We start from the raw sequence: 11,192 nt of genomic DNA on the forward strand, positions 1-11,192 counted from the left end.
GTGTGTGTGTGTGCGTGTGTGTGTGTTATGTATGTATGAACAGTGTATATGTGTATGTGCATTATATATGTGTGTGTGTGTATATATGTGTGTGTGTGTGTGTGTCTCTAATAAAAAGAGAATGGCATAATAATGCAGCGACACCTTTTTCAAAGATCAACAAACTTTTAACTTTAATTTCTAAAGAATATTCACCACGAGGCTGGAGACCAGACCCAGATGTTTTGACTGTTTCTGTAACACAAAGCAGGACATGATGAACTGTTGTTATGAAGTGTGACCCCCCCGGTCCTCCTGCCGTCCAGGAGGACTGGGGGGTGTCCAGCTGTGAGTGAAAGTGTCTTTTTATTGACGTGTGGAGAAGGTCTTTTGTCCCTGTTAACGGCTGTTTGTCCCCCGCCGCGCTGGACAGGAACCTTCCAGCTGTGGGGTCACTCCATCCAGGTGGACTGGGCCGAGCCGGAGAAAGACGTGGACGAGGAGGTCATGCAGCGCGTCAGAGTCCTTTATGTAAGTGTGTGTGTGTGTGTGTGTGTGTGTGTGTGTGTGCGTGTGTGTGTGCGTGTGCGTGTGTGATTTTCAGACTTCTCAGTCACAGCAAAAACACACCAGGCACATAGTGAGATGTCTCTCTTTCTCTCTCTCTTGTCTTTCTGTCTGTCGCTCTTTGTCTGTCTGTCTCTCTTTCTCTCTGTCTGTCTCTGTCTGTCCTCTCTCTCTCTGTCTGTCTCTCTCTCTCTCGTTCTGTCTCTGTCTCTCTCACTCTGTCTCTCTGTCTTTCCTGTCTCTTGTTCTCTCTCTCTGTCTGTCTGTCTAGCTCTCTGTCTGTCTCTGTCTGTCTCTTGTTCTCTCTCTGTCTGTCTTTCTCTGTCTGTCTGTCTAGCTCTCTGTCTGTCTCTGTCTGTCTCTTGTTCTCTCTCTGTCTGTCTCTCTCTGTCTGTCTGTCTAGCTCTCTGTCTGTCTCTGTCTGTCTCTTGTTCTCTCTCTGTCTGTCTCCTCTGCTGTCTGGTCCCTAGTCGCGTCGTCTGTCTCAGTCTGTCTCTTGTTCTCTCTCTGTCTGTCTTTTTCTGTCTCTCATTCTCTCTCTTTCTCTCTCTCTCTGTCTGTCTGTCTAGCTCTCTGTCTGTCTTTCTCTGTCTTGTTCTCTCTACTTTTGTCGTTTTATTCCAAAGTTTTTGACACTTACTTTGTGTTTTTTTTGTAGTTTGTGTCTCTTTTTACAATATTTTTTTAGGCTTTGTCCCCAGTGTTTTGTCTCCTTGTTCGACATTTTCGACCTCCCATATTTCGGAAGAAAAAAAAAAACAACAACTTGGAAACGGGTCAAATTTGACCCCAGGACAACATGAGGGTTGAAATGTCTTCTTATGAAATGTCTGGGTGAAAAACAAGTTGAACACCGTTGGATTCTGTACTTTCTGTCTTTGACGACGCATCAAAAACCAGCTTTAAATAAACAGAAATAAAAAAATTATTTCTTTTAAATCCCAATGCTTACGCCACTAAACACAAACATCGGATCGCGTCTCAGTTTCGTCTCATTCGATGTTTTAAAAATCAGATCGGGGGCCGATAAAGCTGATCGTAACATCCCTAAAACGAGCCTCTCCAGATCAGAACCGAGGGGACGGGTCTGAGGAGTTTTCTACTGTTTAATACAGCTATGGAGTCCATTCATAAACTGAGTCCCGGTGGGACGGTTGTGTCTTCTGTCCCCAAAAAAACCCTCTGAGCCGCAGTGTGAACCCGTCTAAAGCCGGTAACGCTCTCAGAATGAAGGGTGGCCTCTGTCTGAAGACTCGGCAGGATGGTTCATGATCAGACAGGTGGAGAGATGGAAGAGTGGAGAGTGAGAAAGAGGGAGATAAAATAAGGGTAAGCTAGCAGGGGGAGGGGGTTGAGAGACTCGCTGCAGGAGTCATTACTGTGGAGTGCTTTTACACCGAGAGACAGAGATGGTGTCTCAGGGCGCACAAAAAGCCGGAATTAGCGCTTTAGCAAGGGCGGCCACAGATAACAAAGGTTTGTGTGTTGTGTGTGTGTGTGTGTGTGTTGTGTGTGTGTGGTGTGTGGTGTTGTGGTGTTGTGTGTGTGTGTTTGGTGTGTTTTGTGTGTGTGTGTTGTGTGTGTGGTGGTGTTGTGTGTGGTGTGTGTGTGTGTGTGTGTGTAAGTTTAGACTTCTTCTCACTCACAAGCGCAAATGCTCTCTCTCTCTCTCTCGCTCTCTCTTCTTCTCTCTGTGTCCGATCATCTCTCTCCCTCTGCTGTGTTAAAATCTTATCAATAAAAAAAGTGTTGCTACATTCCTGTCCGTCGCTACTGCGCTCCCCTCTCTCCGTCATCCTTCCTACATCCCTGTGTGGCTCTCTCCGGTCTGTCTCTGTCTCCCCTCTCTTCCTCTCCCGTCGTGGTGCTACATGCCTGTGTTGCTACATGCCTGTGTGTTGCTATACGACATGCCGTGTGTTGCTACATGCCTGTTTGCTACAACATGCCTGTTGTAGCACATGCCTGTGTTCGACATGCCTGTTGTGCTACAGGCGTGTCTATGCACATGCCATTGTTCTAGCCAGTGTTTTGCTACATGCCAGTGTTGCTACATGGCCACGTGTTGCTACATTCCCTGGTGCTACATGCCGTGTGTTGCTAGGGCTATGCTAGTGTTTGCTACTGCCCTACTGTGTTTCTCTACATGCCGTGTGTGTAGCTGACAGTATGTGCTCCCTCGTTTTTTCTAAACATTCCGGTTGTTGCTACTTGCCTGTGTTGCTAATGCTATTAGTTGCTACAGCGTGTGTTGCTACATGCTGTGTTCTATGTGTTCTACATGCTAGTTTTGCTACATGCCTGTGTTGCTACTGCTACGTGTTGCTACATGCGCCTATGTTGCACTGCTTGCTACATGCAGTGTTGCTACAGTCTGTTTGCTACATCCTGCGTTGCTACTCCGGGTGTTGCTACAATACCAGTGTTGCGCATAGCCTGTGTTGCTACATCCTTGTTGCTACATGCCTAGTGTTGCTCATGTCTGGTTGCTACACTGCCTGTGGTGTACAATGCTAGTGTTTCTACATGCTATGTTGCTACTGCCTGTGTTGCTACATGCTAGTGTTGCTACATCCCTAGCTGGGTTGCTAATGCCGTGTGTTGCTACATGCCGTTGCTCGTACTGTGTTGTTGCCACATCCTGTGTTCGCTACATCCTGGTTGCTACATGCCTAGTGTTGCTACATATCCTGTGTTGCTACAGCCTGTGTTTCTTGCTATCATGTCCTGTGTGCTACATGCTAGTGTGCTACATAGCCGTGTGTTGCTACATGCTAGTGTTGCTACAAGCTCTTGTTTGCTACATGCCTCTGGTTGCTACAGCTAGGGTTGCTATCTTTAGCTTAGTGTGGTGATGCTACAGCCTGTGTTGATACATGCCTGTTTGGCTACATGCCCGTGTAGATTAATGCACTGTGTTGCTACAATGCACTGGCCTGTTGCTACATTCTAGTGTTGCAAGCCTGTGTTGCGACATTGCCGTGTTGCTACTGCGGATGGTCTTTTCTACAAGCTAGTTTGCTACAGGCCTGTTGTTCTACATGCTAAGTTTTTCTACATTCCCGTGTTGCTCAGTGGCCTACATGCGGTGTTGCTACATGCTAGTGTTGCTACAGCGGCGGTTGCTTACCTGCCTTTGTGTTGCTACATACCAGTGTTGCTACATGCCTGTGTTACTACATGCCTGTGTTGCTACATGCTAGTGTTGCTACATGCTAGGGTTGCTACATGCCTGTGTTGCTACATGCTAGTGTTGCTACATGCTAGTGTTACTACATGTCTGTGTGTTGCTACATGCTAGTATTGCTACAAGCCTGTGTGTTGCTACATGCCTGTGTGTTGCTACATGCCTGTGTGTTGCTACATGCCTGTGTGTTGCTACATACCAGTGTTGCTACATGTTGCTACATGCCTGTGTTGCACGTGTAACGCCGTCCCGTCCGTCTGCAGGTGCGTAACCTGATGCTGAGCACCAGCGAAGAGACGCTCCGCCAGGAGTTCTCCCGCTTCAAACCGGGCTCGGTGGAGCGCGTCAAGAAGCTCACGGACTACGCCTTCGTCCACTACCGTTGCCGCGACGACGCCGTCACCGCGCTCAGCCTCATGAACGGCGCGCAGATCGACGGCGCCACCCTCGAGGTGACGCTCGCCAAACCGGCCGGGGTCAAGGAGGGCGGCGTGGCCGGCAGGCGCTACAACAGCCGCGGTTACCTTGGAAACAACAACAACAACAACGGCGGCGGCGGCGAGGGAGGAGGAGGAGGAAACGGAGGAGGAGCCGGGGGGAACGGGACGTTTCTCCTGCACCGGAGCGATGGCGGGATGGTGGGCGGGGCCGGGGACGCGTACCCCCCCATGAGGACGCTGCCGCCGCCGCGCCTCAGCAGCCCCTTCTACCCCGGAGCAGGTAGGACCACGAGCCACAGGGGGGGTCCAATCATAAAGGAGTTTGTGTTGTGATAATTAAATTCAAACGCCATTAAATGTATCAAAAATAATATCAAAAAATAATAATAATAATAAGGGGAAATTACAATTTACACTCTTTCCCCTCTCATTCCCCCTGCTCTTCCTCCTGCTCTGGTGTTTATCCTCTCATTCCTCCTGCTCTAGCAGTTCCCCCTCTCATTCCCCCTGCTCTGGCGTTTTCCCTCGCCCTCCCCATGCTTCGAGAGTTTCACCTCTCATTCCACCTGATTTTATAGCGTTTTCCCTAATCCTCCTACTCTGGTGTGGCTCCCGTCTCATTCCCTTTTCTGCTCTGCGTTTAACATCGTCATTCCCCCCATGTATACGGCGCCCTTTTTTCCACTATGTTTTATTAGATCTAATTCCCCCTCGCTATCGCGGTTCCAACTTCTCAACTTCCCCAGTCCGCGTTTCCACCTCTCATCCCCCCTACGCTATAAGCGTTTCCTCATTCCCAATAATCTGGTGTTCTCTCCTTGACTCATGACCCCTGCTTCTGGCGTTCTCCCATCTCATTCCTGCCTATGGCTTTTGTCAACCTCTTTACAGCATAGTCTCAGTGTCCACTGCTCCTCGCGTTCCCCTTCATTCCCCCTGCTAGAGCTTTTGCACCTCAATTCACCGTACTCTGGTGTTTTCCCTCTCAGTCCCCCTGCACTCAGCGTTCTTTCCCTTATTGACCCTCTCATTCCCCATGTTGGAGTGTTCCACTCATATTTCCCATGCTCTGGTGTTTCTCCCTCTCGATTCCCCTCTGCTCTAGCGTTCTCACCCTCATGACCGTGCTCTGGCGTTTTCCTATTCATTACCCATGCTCTAGCGTTTCAAATCGACATCTACCCTTGGCTCCTGGCGCCTTTCCGCCATATTACTTCCAGGTCATTAACATTCGCTCTCGCGTTTCCCTATCGTCCAAATGACTCTCGCGTTTACCTCATCATTCCCTGCTATGCGTTCCCTCAATTTCACACTACTCTGGGTTTCTCCCTACAGTTCACTGCTCTAGCGGTTTCCACTCTCAACTTGCCCCTCTCATTACCCCTCTGGCTCACTGCGATGTTTGTTCCCTCTGCATTACCTTCTTCTTGCTTGGTGTTTCTACCCTCGAGGACACGTGACTCTAGCGTTACTCTCGTATTCCCCTGCTCGGGCGTTGGCCCCTTCATTACCCATTGCCCTATGTAGAGTTTTCCTTTCTCTCAGTCCCACCCTGCTCTGGCGTTTTCCATAGTATTCAGCTATGTAATTATTACTCACCTTGCTCTCGCGTTTCCATACTTCTCATTCCCCCTCGCCTTTAGCACGTTTATCCAATCGAATGTCCCCTGCCTATATTGTTTGGTTTTTTAACTTATTATTGTAACCAATACTTGGGTGTTTCTCCCATCGCCCATTCCCGATCTAGAGTTTTTCCCATCTCATTGCATCTCTCATTCCACATTTCTCGCGCGCGCCTAGTTTCACTCTCAATTCCCCATGCTCTGGTGTTTCCCTCTCAATTCACCCATGCCTATAGAGTTTCTATCCCTCTCATTAACATATCATTCCCCCAACTGAACTCCTTGGCGTTTCACTCTATAATTCCCCAGGCTCTGGACGTTTCAACATTATCATTATTCTTACTATGGTGTTTGTACACTCTTCATCAAATACTTACATGCACAAAACACGCTATATAACCGTACAAGGAAAGGGGAAAAGCCTAATATGCAGCACTTTTAAATTTGTTGAGTCAGCTTTTCTCTGTGTCGTCGCCACTTAGAAATCCAGATCTATGTATCGTACTTATAGTTGGCAGTCCTCTGTGATGACGCCCATGGAAACATACTCTGAACAATTCAGAAGGGTTCAGAGTGTGTGCTGTGTGGGCGCTGTGTACGTGGGCTGGTCAGGGCCCCCTTCCCCTTTGCTGTGTGTGATGTGTGTCGTTTGCGTGGGTGTCCGTGCCGGTGTGTGTGGTGTGTGGGTGTGTGGTGTGGTGTTCATGTGTGTGGTGTGTGTGTGTATGTGTGGTGTGTGTGTGTGTGGGTGCTCCGGGGTGTGTGTGTGTGTGTGCTGTGTGTGTGTTTTTGTGTGTGCTGTGTGTTGTGTGTGTGTGGGTGTTGTGTGTCGGTGTGTGTGTGGTTAGGTTGTGTGCTTGTGCTGCTTACACCCTCGCTCCGTGCTGTGTGTGTGGTGTTTCTGTTGTTGTGGTGTGGTGTGTGGGTTTCATTTGTAGTGGCCTGTCCGTGGGTTGTTCCTCCCTGTGTGTGTGTGTGTGTGTGTGTGTGTTCTGACTTCAGCGTGTCGTGTGAATGCTTAAATTAAAAGTGTGAAAATCTAAAATAAAGTCGTGGCCGTATAAGTCGATACTTGATATTCTTGCAGTCGCACATGTGAAGCGCCGAAAAATAATCCCAAGAAAAAACCACATGGTGTGTGAACCGCATGGCTCAGACTCCCCGGGCTCGGACCCCCCTGTCTCTGACCCCCTGGGCCTGGACCCATCAGGCTTTGCCCCCTCAGGCTTGGACCCCTCAGGCTCTGACCTCTCGGACTTGGACCCATCAGGCTTTTCCCCCTAGGGCCTGGACCCCCTGGGCCTGGACCCATCAGGCTTTTCTCCCTCGGGCCTGGACCCCCTGGGCCGGGACCCATCAGGCTTTTCCCCCTCGGGCTTGGACCCCTCGGGCCTTGACCCCCTGGGCCTGGACCCATCAGGCTTTTCTCCCTCGGGCCTGGACCCCCTGGGCCGGGACCCATCAGGCTTTTCCCCCTTGGACTTGGACCCCTCGGGCCTGGACCCCCTGGGCCTGGACCCATCAGGCTTTGCCCCCTAATGATAGACGGACAGCACTGACAGTGATGCGCTACACTGATGTTGAAAGCACCGTTTGAATTAATTAATAAATTAATTAATAAATTAATGAATGAATGAATGCAACACGAGCAGAATAAATTAACATTTAATCACTAAAAGCCACTTTGTCGGCGGCGCTTCAGTTTTTTAGAGAACGCTCGTATTGTGTGTTGACACAAAGGAATCTGCCATGATGACATGTTGAATACTGCTGGTGTTGTAGTGTGTGGTGTGTGTGTGTTGGTGTGTGTGTGTGTGTGTGGGTGTTGTGTTGGGGTGGTGTGTGTGTGTTGTGGGTGTTGGTGGTGTGGGTGTGTGATGCAGTTTGATTATTGACGAATTAGCAGAGTCTGGATATTATGTTTGTACGTCACGGTTGAGTTACAGCTGGGTCTTTGTTTACGGACGGCTAACACCGAACTATATCGTACGGTGATAGTGGGTCTCTGTGTGTGTGTGTTGTGTTTGTGTGCGTGTGTGTGTGTGTCTCTGTCCTGTAAATGGAGTGTGTGTCTTTGTCTGTAAGTGTGTGGTGTGTGTGTGGCTGTGTCTACCTGTAAGGTGTGTCTGTTCTGGTTGTGTGCGTCTGTGTGTGTGTTGGGTGTCTCTGCATTGTATGTTGGTGTTGTGTGGTGTGTGTGGGTGTGGTGTTGTGTGTGTGGGCGTTGTGTGGTGTTTGTGTGTGTCTCTGTCTGGTAGAAATGGTTGTCTCGTCTGTGTGTGTGTGTGTGTGTTGTGTGGTGTTGTGGTGTGTTGTCGTGTGTCTGTGTGGTGCTCGGTTGAACATAATGTTGTTTTAAAAACCTGCTGTTTGTCCTTTGGATGTTGTTGTTTTCTTACTTGATGTTCCTCGTTGTATTTTTACCACAATGTAAAGCGCTTGTAACGTGCCTATGAATAAGGTGTGTGTACTTTAATGAGCACAACCGTGTTGTGTGTGTGTGTGTGTGTTGTGGGTGGTGTGTCTGTGTTGGGGGGGGAAAGCGGAGAAAATCTAAAATAAGGTTGTGGTACATGTTGACTACTTTTGTACAGTTGCGGTTTCTTACTGTAACTGTTCTCGTTGGTATTTTTAACCTTACTGAAGTGGGCACTAACCCTGCCGGGTGTGGTGTGGTGTTGTGTGTGGTGTGTTGTGTGAGGATCTCATCATCAGAGGACCCGGGACCGGTGTGTGTTCCCCCTGTCTACCCCGTAGCCCCCCCTGTCCGAGCCGCCTGCTGTCCCATGCAGAGAGTAGATCTCCCGGCCGGTGGTCAGTCTGGACTTCTACTGCCGCAAGAACTATGGTTCCCCCTGGCCGAGTATCACCTGTTACTCCACACCTGGACAGGACGGGCAGCTGCTGCTGGTCTAAAGAGGTACACACCGCAGACACACCCACACACACACACACACACACACACACGACACACAACAATACACACACACACCACACATCATCACACACACACACACGCACACACACGCAAACACACCATAACCAAACACACCACACACTGCACACACACACACTACCCCACACACAACCATGCACGCGCCAAACTGGCACACAACACTGACGCACACACTGAACATCACACACAACACACTGACCCTACAATTATATATTATATATATAGTATATATTATAGTATAGTACTATATATCTATATATAGATTATATATGCTTTAGCAAATGATGCATGATGTTAGTCACAAATATGCAATATGAGTATTTACGCCACACTGACGCTGCCCCCCCCCCCCCCCAAAGCAACAAATTGCTTTCTAATCAGTGGGAAACACCGTACTGAATATAGGGTTTACCGTAGTGTGGGTTTGTGTGGGTGTGTGGGAGTGTGGCGTGTGTGTGTGTGTTGTGGGGGTGTGTGTGTGTGTGTGTGGTGTGGTGTGTGTGGTTGTGTGTGTGTGGGTGTGTGTGTGTGAGTGTGTGGGGCGTGTGTGGGTGTGTGGCAGGGTGATTCCCGTCAAAACGGTCGAGCACTACATCCCAGACACGCTGTGTGTGTTGCTGGATGATGCCAAAGAGCTCGCGGCACAGACGACCCTCTGGAACGGGTACTACACACACACACACCACACACACAACACACCACACACACACACACACACACACCCAACACACCACACACACACACCACACACCGCACGCCCCAAGAGAGCCCACAGGACCCAACACTCCCAAGATACATCCGCTTGTGAACAAAAAGACATACGTTCTGCTCTATAACAGGGTTCTGAGAGACACGCACCTTCAAACGCAGGGAGACACACACACACACACACACACACACACACACACACACACACTGCTGACGCTGTGTACTTATTTGTGTTCTTAACAGTTTTAGTTTCTAGTTTTTAGTTATTCAACTTCTAGACGACGTGTTTTTATTTTTAGTTTGAGCCAAAACCTCAGTTGTCATGTTAAATCGTAACATTCCAGTCGATCTAATCTCGCCAAAACCAATAAATAAAATCATTTCAGTCAAACCTGTTACACGTAAGATTTGATGGATGGAACTCTTCTGCCAGGCCAGACCAGGCCAGGCCAGACCAGGCCAGGCGTAAGATGCAGGACAAACAGCACGGACTGCAGATGGAAATTAGCCCTCGGGCTACAATCTGGCACATTTACATGTTCTGCTACACTTGTTTATCAATGCGCATTGTCCTGAATTAATGAATTAAATGAAGTTAAATTGACATTTTATGATTTTGTTTTTTGTCCCGATTTAAAACTTCCAATCCACTGAAGCTTGACTTCTTCTGTGTGGACAGTGAGTGGATTTTTTTCAGGGATGGAAACCATTTTTTGGACTTCAAAGTGCAGCAGAGTGAAGAAAACGTATCACGCTTCAAGAGCCCGACTGATACAGGATTTTTTAAGACTGATACAAATATCTGGTCATTTAAAAATCCGATATTCTTATATATGGGCCCATATACTGTATATTTAAAGGGACGATGTAGAGCGTCCTCTGGTGGACAGACTATGCAACGCCATCACTAACGGGGACGTTGTAGAGCGTCCTCTGGTGGACAGACTATGCAACACCATCACTAACAGGGACGTTGTAGAGCGTCCTCTGGTGGACAGACTATGCAACGCCATCACTAACAGGGACGTTGTAGAGCGTCCTCTGGTGGACAGACTATGCAACGCCATCACTAACAGGGACGTTGTAGAGCGTCCTCTGGTGGACAGACTATGCAACACCATCACTAACAGGGACGTGGTAGAGCGTCCTCTGGTGGACAGACTATAAATATTAATTTAACAGAATCACGTATTTATCATTATAAATGACTCTGATGAATGAGTTTTTAAAAAAAAACTAAATACCAATAGTTTGGGAAATGCCTGATATCGGTCGATATATCGGCCGATATATCGGCCGATATATCGGTCGGGCTCTCCCTCCCAGCTGTTTTGATGTATTTGCCGCCCACAGAGAGTCTGCAGCAGATAATAAATCTTCATTCATGCATTTTTCAAAAAGCTCAATTTGTATTCATTCAGAGGCGGACGCTGGGTTTTCCGCAGCCTGCAGCGAAAGCGGCGCGTTAATATGCGTTTGCGTTATTGCATTTTCACCCTCAATCTATCCATCATCATTTATTCAGACGCACATGATTGTTCCCTCTTCTCCCGGTGTTCTACATTCACATCGTGCAGATGAGAAAGGAAATGAAACTGTAGTTAGATGGGACAGAAGGGAAAATACTCCTTTTTGTATTTCAGTCTGGCAGTTTTGTTCTCTGGGCTGAGGTTGAGTGTAGGGCTCCGGTTGGTAACGCCAAACTGAAAGCTTGTTGACAGTGTTGACGCCCC

General features: G+C 48.5%; 1 protein-coding gene across 1 annotated transcript in view; it reads left to right on the plus strand.

Moving 5' to 3' along the window:
- The window catches only part of rbm46 (RNA binding motif protein 46), a gene marked incomplete in the record, with an annotated part of 36,134 nt that overhangs the window by 16,845 nt on the left and 8,097 nt on the right, over positions 1-11,192 (plus strand). Inside the window, 4 exon segments of the mRNA XM_032518988.1 lie at positions 413-510; positions 3,997-4,453; positions 8,511-8,715; positions 9,314-9,415. Coding sequence (XP_032374879.1) covers positions 413-510; positions 3,997-4,453; positions 8,511-8,715; positions 9,314-9,415 — 862 coding nt within the window.

This window comes from Etheostoma spectabile, chromosome 6 (genome assembly GCF_008692095.1).
Source record: "Etheostoma spectabile isolate EspeVRDwgs_2016 chromosome 6, UIUC_Espe_1.0, whole genome shotgun sequence".
Lineage (NCBI taxonomy): Eukaryota > Metazoa > Chordata > Actinopteri > Perciformes > Percidae > Etheostoma > Etheostoma spectabile.